This window comes from Danio aesculapii, chromosome 3 (genome assembly GCF_903798145.1).
Source record: "Danio aesculapii chromosome 3, fDanAes4.1, whole genome shotgun sequence".
NCBI lineage: Eukaryota > Metazoa > Chordata > Actinopteri > Cypriniformes > Danionidae > Danio > Danio aesculapii.
The window spans coordinates 23,720,821-23,744,559 of record NC_079437.1 but is presented as its reverse complement, the minus strand read 5'-3'; the positions used below and the strand labels follow the sequence as shown (position 1 = coordinate 23,744,559).

General features: G+C 34.5%; 1 protein-coding gene across 2 annotated transcripts in view; it reads right to left on the bottom strand.

The window, feature by feature from the left end:
- mrtfaa (myocardin related transcription factor Aa) overlaps positions 1 to 23,739 on the bottom strand; it is an 88,104-nt gene that overhangs the window by 59,701 nt on the left and 4,664 nt on the right. For both annotated transcript variants that reach the window (XM_056453439.1, XM_056453440.1), the window contains exons 2-3: positions 22,758 to 22,816; positions 11,090 to 11,263 (exon numbers count right to left, since the gene is read on the bottom strand). In XM_056453439.1, the coding sequence (XP_056309414.1) occupies positions 11,090 to 11,249 (160 nt within the window). In that variant the 5' untranslated portion in view covers positions 11,250 to 11,263; positions 22,758 to 22,816. The remainder of the gene's footprint in view (positions 1 to 11,089; positions 11,264 to 22,757; positions 22,817 to 23,739) is intronic.

The following is a 23,739-nucleotide window of genomic DNA, read 5'->3' as shown; positions in this document are numbered from 1 at the left end:
AGAACAACACAGACTTATTGGAAATACGTGCTTCAGAATACATTTTTGGGAAACCACAAAAACTTTAATACATACGCTTGACTGCAGTTTCTAGATAAAATGACCACTAAAATTTACTTTCAAATGCGAAAAAAGTAGAGAGCTAGCGGATTTGTCATCTGAAACATGCAACAAAATGTATCCGGAGCAATGTATTTTACATCCACCGAGCAGAGTTGAAAAAGAACCAGTTTTAAAAAAAATGAACTGGACATTATTTTACACTATTAGCCAAGGCTGATTAAATATAATACGGTAGTAAACAATGTTTCGTTTCCTGTAGAGACTGGTTGTTTCACTTCATATAGTAACATTAGGACGGTATCATTAGAAACAGTATAATTAGAATAGAAACTATAATGTTTTTGACTGCCAAGGATGGTTACAGTTGGCATATCGATCACCAAGGACCATGGTTTCAGCTAAAATTCCTCTTAAAAATCACCAACATGTTGGACAACCTGAAGTTCAGTACATTAGAAGTAAAATTTGATTTTTTCAGTGAACTGTACCTTAAGTAAATTTAATTTGTTTTTAATGAACAGCCATTTCTAGGGTTACACTGAATGGTCCAACCTGTTCTTTACAGTTTTGTTATTATTTTACAAAGTTCATACACCTTTATCAATGAACTTCATGATATCACTCTGGCATTTTCCTTATACTGTACTTCAAATCACTTAAAACTTTCAATACGACTCACTATGCAGTCATTCCTCTCTATCTTTATCCAGAGAGGGCACCACATATTTAAACATAAATACACACACAATCAAAACAGCACACATCAACATCTATAAATCAAGAATTAAACAAAACAAACCCCTGTAAATGCACTGTTTTGCCTGCAATCACAATGTTCTTATAACACATCAATTAAACTAAGCTCATGACACAAAACTTAAGGCACTTCTCTGTCATATTTCCTCATAGCTTGTTCTGTTTCTATTTGTGTCCTCATAGTCATACTGTACCTGACACTTAATCTGTGTGGCAGCTTGCTGAGCTGCTGCTGAGTTATTGAGGATATCACTGTAAATTATGCCTCATGTCTCTAATTGCGACCTGCAGGATACCTAAATGTTCTGTTAAAGCATGTGTGTGCGAGTGTGTGTGTATGAGCTTCATCCTGGATGAAGAAAAATGGCATCGCTCTGCTTTTCTCATCACCCTGGTATGCCAAGCACAGCATGCACCATCACACAAACACGTGCTAACTACTCAATGTATCAAGCCAGCTGTTTACAGGTCTCATTTATAAAATACTCAAAAACAGCACATCTCATCTAATTAAATCTGACTGAAAATCCACAGGCAATTTAGAGAATCTTATAAACAGACTTCAACAGAGTGTAAAAAAAACTGATGGTTTTATGGATCTCGTCTATCAAATTTGATCTTGAATTTGTATTTTCTATTGGATTCAAGTCAGGTGATTGGCTAGGCCATTCTGTAGCTTGATTTTCTTTCTCTAAAGCCATTTGAGTTTTTCCTTGGCTGTGTTTTAAATCATTGTCTTTCTGAAATGTCCACTCTGGATTTATCTTCATCATCCTGATAATGTACATGTTGGACTGAAGCAACTAATATTAATTTACACTGACAAAGGGCAAGGGGTTGCTGAATAAAGAGAGATTTCAGCTGCTGTCTGGGTTTTCACTGTCTTTCTACACCTCCCTTACTTCATGTGTTCAATTACATCTAACTTCCTTTGTAAACGGATTATTTTTTTTGTTTTGCATATATGAATTTATATGGTTGTTATCAACATCTGGTGAAAAATTCAAGTCAACAGTACCTTTAGAAGTATGTTTTCTAAGAAAAATAGTGATGTTTTTAATACTTATTTCCCCCACTGTAAGTGCATTTATACAACTAGTAGCGCAGTTCACTCTGACTACCCCTGAAAAAGCAAATAAGCGCACAGTTTTGATAGCTTAAGATCAATACAGCATGAAACACAATGGCTGTCTGTGTAGTTTCTTTGAGGAGTTAAACATCTCTGGACTGTTACTCTAGTTGTCAGATGAAGGCTCTGATAGATCACAGTGAAGATCCTTTTCATTCTCCGTTTGGGGTAAATATGGAGCTGTGGTTTACTATAAACAAATATTCTCACAGTGCCCGCATGGCTGAGTGATACAAACAGATGAATATGTATATACAGTACGCACTCTTTCCACTCAATGAAATTAGCACACAACAACTAAAATGGCAGCAGTAAAAACAATAGGGTATATGCACAGCTATATTTCTAAAATGTTCTCTGATATCTACAGTATGTGTCTGTTGCCTCATTACAAACATACACTGAAAATGACACACACACAGGTTAAACTAAGAAAAGATGCATCTAAACAGACCTTATAACCTTTTGGATGGCATCTAATCTGCTTATATTCCATGTATTCCGCATTGCTGTCTGCTAAAAAACAACAACAACAAAAAAATGCTGCTTTACTCTTCCTTAAAGCCTGTCCAATTTCCAAAATAAGAGTCATCCATATTATATAAAAACAGACAAAAACATGTTTGGAACTTTACAATGCGTTTTGTAGCGACTGGCCTGTTTTTGTTTTTTCGTTTGTTTGATTCGACCTTTGCAGGATTTACATGAGAACGGGGAAACAATAGTGTTTAGGATCATGGTATGTCATTACCATTAGGCCTGCATGATTAATCAAAAAAAAGATCATGATCTCGAATCTACCCTACACACGATCTTAATTCAACTTTTTTATGACTGAGCCAATTATATTTTTGCTCAAGTCTTCACTCTTTATATTCGTTGCTCAGCAACGTGGACACCTCTAAATGGTGTTGAAAGTGTCACATACTGTTTTTATAAGGTATAATTCATCCCTGAATGTAATTTCTGTCTTAATGTAATGACGTATTCGCAGCCACAAAAATCCCACGAGCTGACTCACTGTTTGTTTACAACCGAGAGGACAAGTGCGTGCCTGCCAATGTAGTTTACTTTAGTGAACAGAAACTGCATAGGCTGTGAATAACAGGTAATAAATTTGTAAATAACATTCAGTTTGTTGCACCGATCGATCGTTTGGAAGCCGCATGGAAAGTATGATTTGCATGTAAATTTTTTATTTTCAAAGTGACAGCAGCCATGACATAAGCGCACTTAGCAGTAAAAATAAAACAGAAAGTCCGCAAATCATTTAAATGATATAAGTTGAATTTGTTGATGAATATGTTGAATTTGATAATGATGAATATTTAATTTTACCAGTGAATAAAATGGTCTAAAATGTTGTCAATGACAAATGACAAGCATATATCTCAAACATAATAGTTTAGAATTATGAATATTCTGATGTCCTCACTTTACTGTGAACCAGGACTAATTTAAAGTCTGTTCAAGGCCACCATTCCAAGTCTTTACAAAATGTAGCATTTGAACCAACAGTAAACCTACACATAGGCCTAATATTATTAGTGTTGTTTATATGAGAAATAACAATAATAACAGTCTACTCATATTAACTTTTATTTAACATCTACAGAATCGTATGTTCTTGATTTTAAGCAAAAAGAAATCGTGATTCTCATTTTAGTTAGAATCGTGCAGCCCTATTACTATGTGCTGAACTATTACTATGGGATCTGCAACTCTTAAGAGTCTCATGAACATGCAGCCATGCATAAACTCCAAACATCCTTGATTTTTCATTAAATACAATATATTTCTGTATGTTTTATACCAAACCCTAAATTATGAGTAGGCCCACATGGAATCTGCACGCGCAGATTTCCGCAGATTTTTAGCCCATCATTGAGTCTGATTATTTACCTGTGTAAATGTATGTAAATTTATAGTTAATCATTTTTTTTTAATTAATTAATTCTTTCATTTTCTTTTCGGCTTAGTCCCTTTATTAACCTGGGGTCGCCACAGCAGAATGAACCGCCAACTTATCCAGCACATGTTTTACACAGCAAATGCCCTTCCAGCCGCAACCCATCTCTGGGAATTTTTTTAAATTTATTTTACTAATATTATTGTGATATAATAATAGTAATATTAAAATGTTCATATGATTTATTTACAATACAGTTTGTAAAGTAATATTTTTTGTGTTTTAGTAGGTATATTACATGATGGACTTGCTTTGTTTACCAAATAAGTGTCTCCATGTAACGGATCAGACAATACACCAGGGGTGCGGGCAAAATAAGGACAGTTTATTAGGCACAGTCAAACAAAGGCCGGTGGCCGAACGCTGGGCTCCGGCTTGTGTGCAGCACTGGTATGGCTAACGAAGGCTCAGGTGAGCACAGAGGGCAGAGTGAGAAGCCTGAAGAGGAGAGCCGGTGAGCACTGGGCAAAGCAGAGTGCAGGTAAAGGCTGAGAACATACACTATTGCACGAAAGACAGGACAAACTACAGAAAGCAGAGTGTAAGTGGACGCTCCAGAGACACGGTTACGTACTATTAGAAGGTGTAATAATCTGACACTGAACACAGAGGTATAAATAGAGATGCTAATCAGCTACGAGTGAAGGCAGGTGCTAAAGCAATGATTGCGAATAAAAGGGATCTACAGCTGAGAGACGAAAACAATACTGAGAGTGAGGGAATTAATGAGACCTGACTCATGACACTCCAATTGGATTTTCATCGTCAACATTAAAAAAAAAACTTGATAAACATTGTTACGTTTTTTGTTTTACTCCTAAAATCGTTCCGCATAAATCCGCAATTTTTTCTCTGCAGACATAGCAAAAAATGTCTGCAGATTCTGTCTGTCCCTAGTTCATTCATTCATTCATTTTATTTTCGCAACCCATCACTGGGAAACACCCATACACTCTCATTCACACACATACACTACGGACAATTTTAGCTTACCCAATTCACCTACTGTATAGCTCATGTCTTTGCACTTGTGGGGGAAACCGGAGCACCTGGAGGAAACCCACACGAACGCGAGGAGAACATGCAAACTCCACACAGAAATGCTAACTGACCCAGCCGAGGCTCGAACCAGCGACCTTCTTGCTGTGAGGCAACAGCACTTATGTCCCTAGTTATGCGCTGAGTTGGAATCTGGCATGCATTATACTTTGACATTCTTTTTAAAGGCTTAATGCTGTTAAATGTTATTGTTTACTGCCACCGTATTAATGTGCACAAGCAGAACATGTTTTAAGCATTATCCTTTGTAGTATGAATGTAAATAGAAAAGGGCATTAGATCAGCACTACTGTGAATAAATCATAACTCAAAAAGTATTCTCTTAAGTTTGTTGTTGGTCTGAGCGCATGCATGCAAGATGACTCCACACCTCGTCTCAGACTCAGGCAGGCCCGTCTCTCACGGTCCAATCGGAGGGCTTGTTTCTTCATGCCATGGCTGATTGGGGCAGATCCAAAAGAGGCGGGGCCAGTGTAAACCCACGAGCTGGTTTCCAGCATGCTGCTCAGTTTTTAAAGAAAATAAGTGAAACTTTCTGCAGCAAAAAGAACTGTTTCAACAAATGCTGTTTTACAATCAGTCTTGCATCATTCGTATTTCAGTCAATTAAGTAGCATATATCTGCTCGCAGGAATCCGGATGAGAGAAAAGGAGCACAAGAAGATGGAAACAGACAAAAATAAAGAAGGCAGATATCTGATGAGAAGTAACAGCCACAAAGATCCAGAGCTCCTGCTGTTGCTGTTGTCCTGCTGTTGCAGAAACAGCATGCAGACTGAAGTTATCCGCCGGGAAAGGTGTGTGTTTGTGTGTGCGTCTGTGTGTGATGGTACTACCACAGCTGTTCCTTAAGTCATTCAGTCCACACACACACACACACACATACACACATTTGTGCTGAGTAGTGTGTGTTTTATTAAAGCAGCTCACTCTGCACCCAGTGACCTCTCCCTGCTGACAGAACGACATACAAACGCATAGTCACGGAAATGTGTAGCTTGGTTTGAAAATACGACTGAAATTAAAATCTCAGAAATTATGACTTCCTAAAAATGAGCAGACTTTCTGGCGGCTGTTCGGAGAACATCACAATTGTCTGGTGCTGCTATTTAAAGTGGTTGAATTTATGGAAATACATCCAAAGTCTGACATCCACACCTCACTGCTAAGGCGTAAAATCACTCCGCTCAGCAGGTGTTTTAGGAGCCGTTTTTAGATCTCTGCTAAAGTGTGTGTGGTTTTACACACTGAAGTGTGAGCATGTAAAATATTCTCTGAGGAGACAAATCAAGAAAAAAGCAGGATTTTTGTAGATTAAATTAGCACTTAGAAAAGTGTGCTGGGCTCCAGGGTGACTATGGAAAATGAAACTGCATTTGAAGAGTAAAATGTTGTTTCTTACATCATGAGCGACAAATGGATTACATCAGTGTTGTTATCATCAACTAAAAGGAAATTAATGCAAGTCAGCAATCTCAGCAGTAAGTTATGACATTATAGTAATTTAGATGACTTGCTATTAAGTCACTGCCTAAAATGGTTGTCACATATGCAATATGCACAGAAACCTTGCACACTGAGTCCATTCCACATAAATAAATAAATAAATAAATAAATAAATAAATAAATAAATAAATAAACAGGGTTTATACACATTTTTCTACAAAAATTCTATGACTTTTCCATGATTTTTCCAAGACTTTAAAGTAGATTTTCATGACCTAATGTTTTATGCAATGTCTTCATATGCGTGGTAAAAGAAAGTCAATGCATGTTCAAATTTATTACAGCATATCGTAAAACACGCGGCAATCTATTTAATTTCAATTTATACTTATAGCTATGTCAAATTAATTTAGGTAATGCTTACACCAAACTGAGTATGTGATTGGCCAAGGACAGAATAGAAGTCAAGACAACTAAACCTTTATTCAAAAATACAAATATTTGTTTTTCATGACTTTTCCAAAACTTTGTGAGTTTTTCTGTTTTTCCAAAACCTTTCCAGGCCTGGAAAATGCCATGTCAAAATTCCATGACTTTTCCAGGTTTTTCATGACTGAATGAACCCTGAATAAATGAACACATACCAAAAAAAAACAAATGTGGTAAATTCAAAGAAAAAGTAGACTGTAAAAACATTTGACAAAAAGTCAAGACAACAAACATTTTTATGTTGTATTAACATTTTAATAAGTTAATGAGATTTCAACAAATTTTTTTTAATTATTTAAAGTTTAATTTAATATTTTTTTGTGAGTTTGATTGATGTAAGTTGCGATGACTAGAAAAGTTCATTTGATTTAACTAAAAAATGTAAGGCAGCAACAATTTATAATATTGTGGTCATCCAGTCCATTGTGAAGAGAAACTGGAGAGATCCTCTCCTTATTAGAGTTGCAAATGATCATCCAGAAATAAAGTTTATTTCAGGAAATCAGTGACCAGTTTTGATCTTTTGCTAGCAATACTCCAGCCAAGCATAACAACAAATTCTGTAAACAAATTAATCCTGAACAGAGACTGGCAGTACTTCAAAGGGTATGGATACACACACAGACACACACACATATATTATTTTAAAGTGACGAACAGTTGGAGAGAGTGAGTCCAAAATATTCATCTAAAATTTCATTCATTCATTTTCTTTTCGGCTTAGTCCCTTTATTAATCCAGGGTGGCCACAGCGGAATGAACCGCCTCATCTAAAATTGTCGCACTAAAAAAAAAAAAACGACTTCATGTCGTGTCAACTTAATATTTTTGCTGTTTTAAGGAGGGTTTTTGGCTTCATTGTTGTCATGTAAACAGCCCGACACAGCATGAAGAATTAGTAATACTAATACATTCATTTATTAATTTTCCTTAGGCTTAGTCCCTTTATTCATCTGGGGTCGCCACAGCGGAATGAACTGCCAACTTATCCAAAATATGTTTTACACAGCGGATGCCCTTCCAGCTGCAACCCAGTACTGGGTTTATTCAATTCACGCATAGCGCATGTCTTTGGACTTGTGGGGGAAAGCGGAGCACCCGGAGGAAACCCACGCCAACATGGAGAGAACATGCAAACTCCACACAGTAATGCCAACTGACCCAACCGGGACTCAAACCGGCGACAGTACTAACCACTGAGCCACTGTGACGCCCGGTACTATTAATAATCTGGCAAAATAAAAAATTTATTTGGTCAAAATGTCTCAAATCCATCTTTACATGTCACATGTATACGTTGCTAAAGCAGTTTTGCAATGTTGTGAGCATGTAGCCAATGTAGTTAACATAAAATAAATAAATGTGTTCGCTTGGGAATTGTATTCCAAGGCACTTTATATAATGCCTTAAATATCAAGCTCACAAAATGTGCAAGACCTGCAAACATCTGCATTGGTGTTGAATGAGAGAGACACATTTCCTACAGTTTCAGTTTTTGGGTTTACGGTATAATAACTGTTCTAGTTGCACTCTAAGATGAATACTAGTATCTTGAAAAATATCTAGTACAATATTTTGTACTGTAATCATGCATGGTTTCACAAAGTTCAATTGAAGACTTTAAGACAGGGGTCACCAATCTCGGTCCTGGAGGACCGGTGTCCCTGCAGGGTTTAGCTCCAACTTTCTTTAACACACCTGCCTGGGTGTTTTAAGTATACCTAGTAAGACCTTGATTAGCTTGTTCAGGTGTGTTTGATTAGGGTTGGAGCTAAAATCTGCAGGACACCGGCCCTCCAGGAACAAGTTTGGTGACCCCTGCTTTAAGACATTTTTAAGACCATTATGAATAGAATTTTAGACTTATACAGGGTTAAATGCTAACGATTTTTTTTATATGCCAGTTAGAAAAGATTTTCACTTGCCCTATCAAAATTTTAACACATTAAATAACACATTAATAATTATTACAATAATAATAATAATTTTGGTTCCATATTTTTTTTTTATTAATTTTCAAAAATATCCATTCACAAATCCTATAACCTTTACCAAGAATAGAACAAAACATAGTTGTCAATTACTTCAGTCTACAATAATAATAATTTAACAATCAAAATGTCAGGTCAGTATCCTCGGTAAATAAATGGATAACTTTTAAGCAAATGTTACTATAAGGAAAGTAATTAAATGCTATTTTTAAACAAATAGTTAAAAGTTTTATTAAGATGGATTGTTGGTGATTGTATGGGTGCTAATGGCCAGATTGGGGAGCTATACGTGAACAAAGGAAAGATTAAGACCTGTTAAAAAAGATTTAAGACCTACAACACAACATTTCAGAAGATTTAAGACTTAAGACACCACGTATACCCTGTCATGGCAAAGATAAAAGAAATCAGTTATTAGAAATGATTCATTAAAACGATTATGTTTAGAAATGGGTTTAAAAAGATATTTCCGTTAAACAGAAATTGGAGAAGAAAATATAGGGGAGAGGGGGGGTAATAATTCAGGATGGATGATATTTCTGACATCAACTGCAAATGTTTAGATACTGTATAATGAAGCATCAAACTCTCATACAACATTAAGGAACTTGTATCCAGTTCCTGTGCAGCGAGTGCAAGTGGCACTGCAAAGCGAACAGAGTGCATGTCTACCGACCCTTCTCGCTAGAGCCGATCCATTAGCCTGAATGAAGCACTTAAAATCAGGTCATTCGAGGCTGGTTAAAAGCATCTGCTAAATGACTGCTCGCATGCCAGACTGTGTATATAGTGTAAGTGATTTCAGGCAATCCAATACTTTTCCAGCATAAAAATGAACTGACCAAAGTGCTGACAAGATCCACTAGATGGCAGTAGCGACATCTTACAGAAAACATGGATCGTACAGCTAGATATTTAACTTGAAGATAATTCAGAGATTGTGGGATGCTAGTGTGGGTGATTACAAAGATAAGCAATGCAAAATAACCCATTATTAGTTATGGGCTGGACATAATATGCCAAGTGAGGCAGAACACAGAGCTGTGTGTGAGCATGTCACGTTTCAGACTTGTGCTCTTAAATCTTAGCATAACGCATACCAGGTATCAGCTTATAACAGAATGTCTTCATCCAACTGAGTATGTAAATGTGTATGTAAATAAATAAATAAATAAATAAATAAATATCTCTATATATATATATATATATATATATATATATATATATATATATATATATATATATATATATATATATATATATATATATATATATATATATATATATATATATATATATATATATATATATATCTATATATATATATATATATATCTATATCTATATATATATATATATATATATATATATATCTATATCTATATATATATATATATATATATATATATATATATATATATTTACATACACATTTACACGGATTATATATAATTTTTTTACCTTATAAGGAGTTAGGGGAGGTGAGCCCCCTAAAATAAAAAATCCTAAAATCATCCCTGGGCCCTATCATATACCCATATCATATATTATATCATATAATTACGGTGCAAGACGTGTTTGGCACGATTTGTTTCTATTTTCAGACCAGCGCAAATAAATATCAAACCCATTTGCGCCAACTTTGTGAACTCATGGGTGTTCCGGTCTAGAAAGAAGATGTGTTAAGGCGGATTGTTGGAATGTTGTTATTTTGAAGAACTGAAATAGACTTTGCCACTGATCAACTGAAAGCTGGTCTAAAGTCCAGCACAGAGCACATTAGTTATGCGACTGTGGATTTTTCCGTCTTTAAAATAGCAAAAGTGAATTCGGACATGCCCTTAATGCTTTTTTAAAAAATTTTATGCGCTTTAGACTATGCACCTAGTTTGTTAAAATAGAGCCCTATATAATATCCACATTAGAATATGTTATAGTAATTTCACCACAGTTAAGATGGCCATTTTTTACCTTACACCTGGAAGCATTACAGTCTTTACTACTATTTGTCTTTTGGGTAAATTACTGTTTTTAAACAAAAACTTTTTTCAAGCTTTGAGAAAGTGATGCTCACAAACACTGCAGTTTGGTCAACTTAGGGTTTAGTTAAGAATAGAATAACATGTAACTTAAAATTATATGCGTTTTAACCATAAGACAAAAAATTTTGCATTATATTAAGCTCACCATTCTTCCTCTCGTGAATAGGAGGCAAATTGGGGGCGGGCTGAAGGGAAAGATCTTGCAGCTCATTGGTTACAGCTTCACTCTGCGGACTGGAGGCGGAGACTGTTGAAACATTAGGGGTGGGGACAATGGGCTTTAACTCCTCCTCCATGGCCTCCATAGTGAAAAACTGATCTAAAAGAAACAAAAGTTGAACACAATATTAAAATTACACCAGTCATTGAGCATTATCCAGACTTTTCCTTAAAATATGCTGGATATTTTCCAGAAACAAATGCACAACATGACTTTTAGACACATAGCAAAGAAAAGTGGAATTCTACTGTGAGTAATGTGTGTTGATCTGCAAAAAAAAAAAAAAAAAAAAAAAAAAAAAAAAAAAAATGGTAACAAACTCTGCTGCAAGCATTTTAAGCAGATGACAAACACTATCTCCATGGTAACATGTAATAACACTAACACATAGAGAAAGACAAACACACACAAGCAGCATCTCTGACAAGGTCTGACACACAAACACATGCCGTCATCCCAACACTGAGTCACCAGTTTAGTCATGGACACATCTGCTAATAAACTTCATTCTTTCCAACTGTCAATTTACAATGCTAGATAACCTAAAATACCATCTGAACATCTGCATAATCTGTGATAAACTATTTATTTTATTTATTTATTTATTTTTAATCTGTGATAGAAAAACTTAAAGCTCTGTCATGTTGATATCAGCTTGTTAAGTGTGACTTCAGGCAAAGAAGATTCCGGGGTCCAAGCGCTTTATCAAACTGTATGGGAAGTGGTAATAATGGTAATAATAAACGCTTACAAAGCGATATAATGCTTTCAAAAATCACGATCGCAATATATACATCCATGCGTAATATTCGATGGCCTTAAAGTAATTAATTTCTTATAAATTGTTCAAATTTTGGTGTCTGTGAAGCAGCAAGTCTAGAGACTGTTGTGTACACCATGATTTTATATAAAATTCACTTTAATGTGTGATATGACTAAAGCATGATCACAAACGAATATTTTTCCAATTCAAATGAGCACCGGCGTGGACCTGGAAATTATTCTATACATCATGACTGACAAGTGAATTACACTACACCCAGAGGTGTTTCATGAGTTCCCACACAATCCAAAGACATCCTGCTGACTTTACATGTAAAATTAACCTCTGAAAAGACTTTTTAATGGGGCAAATGTAGTGGAAAACAGGAAACCTAACCTGAAATTTCAATCTGTAAGCAGTTTTGTTTATACTATATTTTAGTCTTACTGCAAAACAATTTAAATGTTTGAATGTTCAAAAAAAGAGAATTTTCGAACGTCTGCAACTGCAACGTAAAAAGTTTGAATAACTTTGAAGAATGACTTTTTGAATGACCAAACAAGAGTTTGTCTGCAAAAGTTTGCAAAATCTAGAATGATTTAATGTTTAGAAATCGTTTTTAAAATGTCTGCAACATCTAGAATGTTCTATTGGTTAGGAAAATAGCCAATTTTAGAATGTCCTTAATGACTTATGCATGCAAATGTTCAAAAATCAAGGATTTTAGGATGCCTGAAACAACTAGAATATTTGAATGTTCAAAAAGAGACTGTCTGCAAGATCTACAATGTTTAAACATGAAGCAAGAAAAGTTTAGTATTACTGCAACATTGAAAGTTTGAATGTTCAAACTAAAGAATGTTAGAATATCTGTGGCATCTAGAATGTTTGCATTATAGAATGTCTGCGACATCTAAAACATTTGCATGTTCAAAGAAAAAAATATGTTTAAAACACCTGCAACTTCAACAAGAATTTCAATGCCTGCATCTCTGTATAACACCCAGAAAGCATTAAGGAATGTTTAACATGCAGCACACTTCAGTGAAAGACCTGAGACACCGTAATCTTATCATTAACACATTTCTCCTTTTCAGCGTATTTCCATGAAAAGCTTTCAACTTTCTCAGCTGGCATCTGCTCCTATCCGACCTGAACTCAAATTACAAAATGCCCATTCAATCATTGTCAGATCAAATTACATTGCTTTGAATAACAAGAAAAGTACATTAATCCAACTACAGTCATTTACTGAGAAACTCCAAGCATCAACAAAGCTGCATGTTCAGTTCATTTATTTGGTAAATCTCTATTAACATTTGAGCAAAGTTTAATGAAGAACACTTTATCTTAACTTAAACTTAATCAATTGAAAACAATACAATCTCCTCAAACAATGACTATACAGTTAAAGTCAAAATGATAAGCCCTCCTGCTCTTTATTTTTTTTTTTTGTTTTTCAAATATTTCCCAAATTATGTTTAACAGGGCAAGAAATCTTTCACAGTATGTCTAATAATATTTTTTTCTACTGGATAAAGTCTTATTAGTTTTTTATCCGGCTAGAATAAATGCAGTTTTCATTTTTTTAAACCACTGTAAAGGTCAAAATCATTAACCCCATTAAGTAATATTTATTTTTTAAATGTCTTCAGAACAAACCACTGTTTGATTCAATGACTAACCTAACTTGCCAAATTAACCTAATTGAACTAAGCCTTTAAATGTCACCTTAAGCTGAACGCAGGGTTCATACACATTTTTACTACTAAAATTCCATGACTTTTCCAGAACTTTCAAGAACATTTTCATCACGTAATGTTTCATGTAATGTCTACATATCCATGGCAAATAATAAGAAAAACAATGACGATCAAATTTATTCCAGTTGGGATTATAGTTTGCAATATGCAGTATGCAATGTTAAGATTATAGTTTAATATAGGTTAATATAGAGTTTAATCATAATGGAGTAAAAGTTTATCAACTGCATACAGTTTTAAAGAGATAGTTCCCCCAAAAATTACTTACCATTTTCATTACACCCTTCACTTGTTTCAAACTCTTTTTTTTTTTTAAATGAACACAAAAAGAATGTAATTTAATAACTCCTATAGTATTGAAACAAGTTAAAGTGTGAGTAAATAGTGAGTACATTTTAATCTTTGAGTTAACTGTCCCTTTAAAGCCTGTGACTGTGTGAACATTTCAAGATTTCAAATGTTAAAACATTGGGCCACAAGAAAGTTTTTGTAACTTAAATAAATATTAAATAATATACAATGAAGACTATACAGTGTTTACTATTCAATATCTGTACCAGAATAGTGAATACCTGAAAACTATCATTCACTTTTAGACTATATTTTACTTATCTATGTTTGTAATTTGTCTGTTATATATTATTCGAGATTAACTCCTCTACAAAATCCCCCAATCAACTCAAATAAACCTGTTATATCACCTGGTGAAATTGTATTTACGTCGATATATATACATATACATATATATATACATATATATATATATATATATATATACATATATATATACATATATATATATATATATATATATATATATATATATATATATATATATATATATATACATATATATATATACATTGTGTATATATATATATATATATATATATATATATATATATATATATATATATATATATTACAGAAATACAAAATATGGTAATGTCAGATTTCTCCAATATCACGCAGCCCTAATTCAAGTATACAGACATTTGTTAAACTAATTTCCAAGGCTTTTCCAAAACTTGGGTTTTTCTGTTTTTCCAGAACTTTTCCAGGCCTGGAAAACGCCATGACTTCCATGACTTTTCCAGGTTTTCCATGACACTATGAACCCTGTGAATACTAGTATCTTGAAAATTATCTAGTAAAATATTATGTACTGTCATTATGGCACAGATAAAAGAAATTAGTTATTAGATATTAGTTATAAAAGGTGCTGTGTGTATGTTTTTGACTCTTCTAAAGTATAAAAATACCATAATATGTTTGCAGATATTTAAGAAACATACCAAGTGAACATTCTTGTTTATCTGAAAAACAATGCCAGATATTCTGCTTTGAAAATGTGTTTTCCGTGCCGGAACGCTGTCTGTGTTTTGGTAATTTTAACCTGCCCAATGCCAGTTTAGCCAAATATATTTCAGCACCTGGGTTGCCTTGGTTGAAAACTACATATTTAATCAATCAATCAATTAATTAATTAATTAATTAAGTAATCAATCAATCAATCAATCAATCAATCAATCAATCAATCAATCAATCAATCAATCAATCAATCAATCAATCAATCAATCAATCAATCAATCGAACAATCAAATCAGTTAATTAATTAATTAATTATTTAATTCAGTAGGGCTCTGAAACATGTGTCTGTGACCGAAACGCGAACTCCGGTGGACAGTAGCAGACTCCGAAATTAGACACAGATTCAGAGTTCCACATGAGGTTATTAATTAGCAAATAATATAAATATTACCAACGTAAACATTTGATGAACAGGTTACATTGTAACCCCGTGTCCTACCACTTGTGACGAGATTTGTAATGATAAGCAATTTGGCTGTTTGCACCAGACGAAACTCGACAGAAATTTAAATACAGCCATTCAGAAGCACAAAATATGCACTCACTCATGAAATGGTAAGGTTTATAATCTAATTAATACATATTAAACCTCTTTAACATTATTAAATGTACATGCTGGATCACTCAAATTTGTTTAGTTCTAAGTTATTTTCATGATCTGAGTTGAACTGCTGCTGCTTTCAGTAGTATAGCAATAAATGTCATGTAAAAGAGCATTCAAACTCACATTATTAGCATTCAACACTGAATAAAGCACACAAGGTGTACCTAAGGTGATCATTGTCAGTTTTCTGTTGTTCACCTGTGTGAAATAGAAGCTGTTTTTCTAATATATCAATTCCAGGTATTGGTTAGAACAAAAACTCATTTTAATATGGAGAATATTCATCTATCGTGTGCCGTTGCTTTTATTTAGAGCACGGTTTAAATCACTCGCTCCTGTCCTTAATCTGGCAATCTGCGCTTGCATTTGTTTAGATCCAGGAGTGCAATACCTAGTTCAACCACTGGGTGTCGAACTTACAAACTGCACCTTTAAATAATGTTCTAATAATTCTGTCTTCAACTGTATTTGTGAATTATAAAATCATTTCAATGATGCAGAAATACTTCTCGCTGGCTCTTGATGATCTGATCTTATTTCTCCTGTATAAACTAGGAAAAGAGCTACACAGAGATTCTTAAACTGCCATTTTGTGGAATAAAAAAGTCATATAGATCAATATACCTCAAGACAGAGTTAGCAGAAAATAAAACCCTTGGAGGACAAGAGGATTGGCTGTGATAAAAGTGTCAGGTGTTTTCAGTAGTGCATTTCTCTCCACAGACTTTGAGATAAAGAGTGGAGCAGATAACAGCTTACTCATGTACCAAGTGAGTCACAGAAACACACACACACACACACACACACACACACACACACACACACACACACACACACACACACACACACACACACACACACACTTCCCATCAGCCCATCTGAGCAAAACAGTGCTCCTGAAGCCTATCGCCATGGTGATGAATGATGTCACAATGGGGAAAACATGACTGACAAGAGCATTGGGTTTACATCTTTGCTTCACAGCTCTGCAGTGAAATTGCTTCACAAACTCGTTTGTTTTCTCGTATAGCCCTTTATCTTCCCTTCTTTGCTTCATCAAACATTTCTGGAGTGTAATAGTTTAAAAATGAGTGGGAGTTTTGTTGTAGTGTGTGAAATGTGCTGAGAGCAACAACAAACATGAGGGAAGATGTACTGCAAGATGTTTAGATGCAGTTTGAGACTGTGTGTTTATGTGGGCATGCATACACACACACACACACACACACACACGCACACGCACACGCACATGCACACACGCACACACACACACGCACACACGCACACACACACAATAAAATAATCTCTTATGCTCACCAAGGTTGTACAGGTCACACTTTACAATAAAGTTACATAAGTTAATGTTAATGTATTTACTAAGATGAAGTAAGTATGAACAATCATATACAGCATTTATTAATGACAGTTTAACCTCTACTAAAGCATTATTAAAGTGAGACTGAGACTATGGACTAACAAGAAATAACTTTATTTTTACAAACTGAGACTTACAAGTCTGTTTTACACTTTAATATTTTAAATATAGTATTTATTTCAATGATTTAAAGCAGAACTGTCTGCATAATTACTTCAGAAATCTATCTAATATGCTGATTCGACAAACATGTCTTTATATTAATAACACATACATCTGCATTAACTGCATACACTGCACTGGCTGCTTAATTTTGTGGATACCATAATGCACCGTTCATAATTTAGGGTAATGTAAGACTCATTAAATAATTACAAGACTTCTATAAATATTAATAATAATAATAATAATAGGACAGCACAGTGGCTCAGTGGTTAGCGCTGTCGCCTCACAGCAAGAAGGTTGCTAGTTCGAGTCCCGGCTGGATCAGTTAGTATTTCTGTGTGGAGTTTGCATGTTCTCCTCGTGTTCGTGTGGGATTCCTCCGGGTGCTCCGGTTTCCCCATCAATCCAAAGACATGCGCTACAGGTGAATTGGCTATAGTGTATGAGTGTTTCCCAGTACATGGTTGCAGATGAAAGGGCATCAGATGTGTAAAACATCAATGGAATAGTTGGTGGTTCATTCTGCTGTGGCGACCTCTGATAAATAAGTGACTAAATGAATAATAACAATAATAATAATGGCGACGTAGTGGTGCAGTAGGTAGTGCTGTTGCCTCACAGCAAGAAGGTCACTGGTTCGAGCCTTGGCTGGGTCAGTTGGCATTTCTGTGTGGAGTTTGTATCTTCTCCCTGCGTATGCGTTTCCTCTAGGTGTTCCGGTTTCCCCCACAGTCCAAAGACATGTGATACAGGTGAATTGGGAAGGCTAAATAGTTCGTAGTGTATGAGTGTAAATGAGTGTGTATAGATGTTTCCCAGAGATCGGTTGCGGCTGGAAGGGCATCCGCGGTGTAAAACATGTGCTGGATAAGTTGGTGGTTCATTCCGCTGTGGCGACACCGGATTAATAAAGGGACTAAGCCGAAAAGAAAATAAATGAATGAATGAATAATAATAATAATAATAATAATAATAATAATAAAAATAATCATAATTATTATTATAATACTTTTATTCAGCAAGGAAGCTGATCAAAATATACCATAAAATCGCATAATGTTAACTTAAAATCTTAACCTAATCTTTTCCAAAAAATAATCATAATTGAAAACAGTTGTATGCAAACTGTAACAATGTTTATTAATATTACCCTTTACACTATTTTATATTAAATAAATGCTACCTCAGTGAGTACAAGAAACTTCATTTATAAATACATGAATGTTAGTATATTTACTCTTCAGAATCAACATATATTAATAACTAATATTACCATTTTTACAGAATTTTTGCATTAAAATATCTCTTCATTTCACTCTCTCAATCTAATCCTACACCTAGATCTATAATATTCATATATGCTTTTGAACATTTAAGGGTCCTTTAGAACTTAAATAATTCTGACTATACATCTGAACACTCACACTAATCACGGATGAGGGCATAGACACAGCTGCACACTTAGACTAAATGCGTATGATTTATTGATCTTTATGGGAAACTGATACTTCACTGCTGGGAACACTGCAGTGCACCTGCTGACATCACTAATCGTACATCACTTTAAAGATTACTGCTAACCCCCGAACAGATAATAGTCTTTCCGATATGCGTTATTACCTCCCAACCAGCAAGTCCAATTAAAGTCTGTGCAAATGTAATTTATGGTTTTGCCCACATTGTAGGGTGAAAAATGGGATTAGAATAGGATTTAAACCTGTGGCCTGTACCATGAAGATGGATTAGCTGGCTAGTTTCAGTTTAAGTTGCACCAATCTTGGGATATCGGTAACATGAAGGCAGATATAGTGGCATGGTGGCTTAGTGGTTAGCACTGTTACCTCACAGCAAGAAGGTCGCTGGTTCAAGTCCCGGCCGGAACAGTTGGCATTTCTGTGTGGAGTTTGCATGTTCTCCCCGTGTTCGCGTGGGTTTCCTCTGGGTGCTCCGGTTTCCTCCACAGTCCAAAGTCATGCACTATGGGTGAATTGGATGAACAAAATTGCCCATAGTGTGTGAAAGCGAGAGTGTATGGGTGTTTCTCAGTACTGGGTTATGGCTGGAAGGGCACCTGCAGCATAAAACATATGCTGGAATAGTTAATGGTTCAATCAGCTGTGGCGACTCCTGAAAATGAAGGGACTAAGCTGATGGAAACATTAATGAATGAAGCCAGTTCGACTTTAATCACTCTTTGATGCCAAGCAATTGTAGAGCAACCTTCATGGTACCTAAAACCCAGAATTGGTGAAAACTAAACTGAAAATCTTTGGTAAATGAAATGAAGCACCATTAAATTAATGAGCACACCGCAGAAGCACCACAGCTCAACATGTCCAGCTTTTCGACCCTCTTTTGAACCACAGTTTCGCTCAGATGTATGAATTATAATAGTGTTGGCAGGCTGGTTTCTTATTTTGCCTTTCGTGGTCAGTCAGTTCACTTTTATCTCAGTCAGAATGTAAAACATCTTTCCCTCTGGTTTGAGTCGTCCCTCTGTGAAGGCTTTGTAGTATTTTGATCAGCTTCAGTGGTGGGCAACTGGATGGTTGCTTTTACGTTTACAAAGCTAAACAACTGTGGCACTGATAAGGCAACAATGACTACTACACATTTCATCCAAAAATGAAGCCACTGGGTCAGAACATCTTACTAGGTGTAAAGTGGCAGCTGGCTAATTCATGCCAGGTGTGCATAGACTTAAAGTTTGGTTCTCACCCAGTTGGCACACAATGCCATCTAACATTCAGTTGCACAGCCTGGCATGACATTGTTTTTCTCTCTAAGATGCATTTCATTACAGAAGCAAAACGGGTTGTCAAAGGTCTTTTTATTATTTTACTTGCTACCATGCTAAAACTGCCAACAAAAATAAAATAAAATGTGGCACAAATTTAAGATTAAAGGGCACAACTAAAGTAAATAGATATTAGCGACTTTCAATGACTTTTAAAGCACTGTTAATTTCAAATCAAGCATCTTTGCAATTCACACCCGCAGCATATGTAGCACCATGAAAGTCTTTACTTTACTTAACATTTCACTTACACTTACAATTGACATTAAGAGTAATGATGATGTTTTTAATGCCATTTTCAAAGAACTTTAATAAAATTTGTTGAATTCAATACTGGTAATATTTAAACAAAGTTTATTGATAAAATGTGCATAATTTGTCATAGTTCTTGTACAAGATTTAAATTTGGTATATTTCAATTATGAATTTCTCGTTGTTTTTGACAGCAACACAGTACAATTGTTAAAATAACACCATAAGCAAATTTTATTTCAATTTTATTTCAGGCACTTTCAAGGTCCTATGTTTGTTTTCTAAGCACTTTCCAGGCATTGAATACATACTTTGTGTCTGAAATTCAAGTAGTTTCAAGAATCATGAGAATCCTGAGAAATGCTCTGATCAAAAGGCTGCATGGTCTTCTAGATCCATAAACAGAATTACAAAGTCCAGACAAATATTATATTTCTGATTAAAAAATAAAAAAGTACTGGCTGTATGAGAATATTAAACTGCAAGAGACTTTTTAAATATAGTCTGCATGTTTGTGTAAATGACTGCTGCAGTTAGGATTACATGGTGCATGCTGACATGTGTGACACTCATGCTGTTGTCAGCATCTGTCTTACTATGAACACACAAACTTTATTTCATTATTAATCTGTAAAAGGCCATTTTTATTCCATGTACACAAGCAATTCCATGCTAATGTCAACCTTGCCATGAGAAAAATTAAGTTTTCACCAAAATAGCCAAACCAATTTATGTTTTTGTAGTAGGCTTGCATTTTACAGTACTTTAAAAATACTCAAAATGTCTGTCAATGTTTTTAAACAATTATATTTGATTTACCAAAGTGCCAATTTCACAACTGTCACATCCATAATGAAGCTTTTTCCTCATAAATGCAAACATGTTAAATATTTTTTTTTCTACAGAGAGCCAACTCTTATCCATTTGATTAGCATTGTTTCTTTTGGTTTGTGCAGTTTAATTCACAGAATTTACACAAAGTATGCTGTGTACTGTAAACATGCATACTTTATGTCACATCTATAATGCATGTTTATTTTCTTCATTTAAAATACAAAAAATTTTCATAGATTGATATTTTCTGATCCCTTAATTCTGTGGTTAGTTGTTCAGGAAAATTTAAACAGATGTTTTAATATAATGTTAACAAACACTCTCTCTGTGAATTTATGTTTAGAATTTTTACTGCAAATGTCACATCCATAACACTGGAATTGCTCACACCTAAAAACCCACAACGTCTTTCACAACGTCAGATTTAATTTCAGTTTTCAGTTAAATTGGATTCAAGCATTTCAGAATATTCTCCTAAAAGTTAAATTTTGTTTTATTCATCATCAATTGCTGTTAAATTAAATATCTTGCATGATTTCAATTAAACAGACATTTACTTAAAAATTAAATAAATGATAAAATTGAGTCCAGAAAAAAATATCAAAAGGAAAAATAAAAAAACTGAATTCATGGTGAAAAAAAAGGATTGATTAGTAAGATTGGTATTAGTAATCCAACACAATCTTATGGCAATTTAGTAACCTTTTGGTTTAGTGGCTAATTCATATGATTCTGTACAATCTCATTTGTACAATTTAGTGTGATTTGCTTATCCTCCAGTGACAGTTGGGTTAAGGGGTGAGGCAGGGTGCCATCCATGCCTCCTTTTTAAAATCGTACATTTTCGTACAACTGAACTCGACACGAATTCATAGAATTAGCCACTATACTGACAAAACGTAAAATAGTTCTGTTTACTCGTGAGATCAGGCTGGATAATCACATTCTATGACTTTGAATCCACTCTACTGTATCTTCGTTGATTATAGAAAAATAGTTTTTGTGAAAGTGCATAACAAGTGCTTCAAGAAGCCTAATTAGTTACATTGACATTTCTGACATAACAGTTAGCCCTTATAACGTCTCTTTCATTCATTCATTCATTTATTTATTTTCCTTCGGCTTAATCCCTTTATTCATGAACCGCCAACTTATCTAGCATATGTTGTGCACTGTGAATGCCCTTCCAGCTGCAACCCAGTACTGGCAAACATCCATACACACTCTTTCACATACTGTACATACACTACCATCAATTCAGTTTGTTCCACATGTCTTTGGACTATGGGGGAAACCGAAGCACCTGGGGGAAACCCACACGAACACGGAGAGAACACGCAAACTCCATACAGAAATGCTAACTGGCCCAGTCGGGATTCGAACCAGCAACATTCTTGCTGTGAGGCGAAAGTGCTAACTACTGAGCGACCGTGTCACCCTTTTTTAAGCCTCTATTGAAAGTAAAAATGTGATACACCAAACACAAATATATTTTATAGTACTGTGGCATAACTTCCATCTGGATGATTTTAAGAGACGTCTCAGTTACTGAGAGGTGCAGGGAACAGCAGGGTTTTGGGAATTGTGTATGCAGAAAATAAACACGAGCAGCTGTGAGAGTGAAAATACCCAGAGGTGTTTATGAGTAGGTGCAATGTGAGTCAGTTACCTGCTTTATTTCCAGTCCAAAAGAATCCAGACTTCTTCCATGTCAGGTTTAAGGCAACACTAACCGAAAATAGGAAAAGAAAGAGCAAAGAATTAGTGATTTACATTACTAAGTTTAGGCAATCCAGGTTTAACGATAAGGATTTATTTGCAAGCAGTTGCACGGTTTTACTTGCCAATAGTTTTACTGACTCCAAAATAAGGTACACCATTACAGTATTTTATATAAACCATTATTTTATATACATCAAAATAATAATTATTTTTAAGCATTTGTTTGCTAGAATTTGATAAATTGTTTATTTTAATACATATTTTAAAAGTACAAATTATTATAGAAAAATTATTTAGTATTTAGTTTTAGTTGACATGTATTTATTATATAATATTTGTAAGATTTTTTTCCCATTTGTTTTAGCAATATAATAATAATCTTTAAAACTACAATATTTATAATATCTAAAAAATTTTATAAATAAATAAATAAATAAATAAATAAATAAATAAATAAATAAGCTGCAACTTGCAAATTCTGTTGATTCATCACCAAAGTAATGTAAAATACATCATGAAAAGTCAAACTTGTTAACCAGGGTAATTTAGTCATTTACACTGCAAATAAAAAGGTGATTAAGCTTTCCATGTTGCGACCTCAAGGCTCTGGAACAGTCTCCCTCTGCACATCAGGATTTCTCCATCATTGGATGCCTTTAAATCTAATTTAAAGATTTGTTTTTACTTCCTTGTCCTTGTCATGTTATTGCATGTCTGTATTTCAGTTATTACATACAGTTGAAATCAGGATTGTTAAACCCCCTGAATTATTAGCCCCCCTGTTTAATTTTTCCCCAAATTTCCGTTCAACTGAGAGAAGATTTTTTCAACACATTTCTAAACATAATAGTCTAAATAACTCATTTCTAATAACTGATTTGTTTTATCTTTGCCATGATGACAGTAAATAATATTTGACTAGATATTTT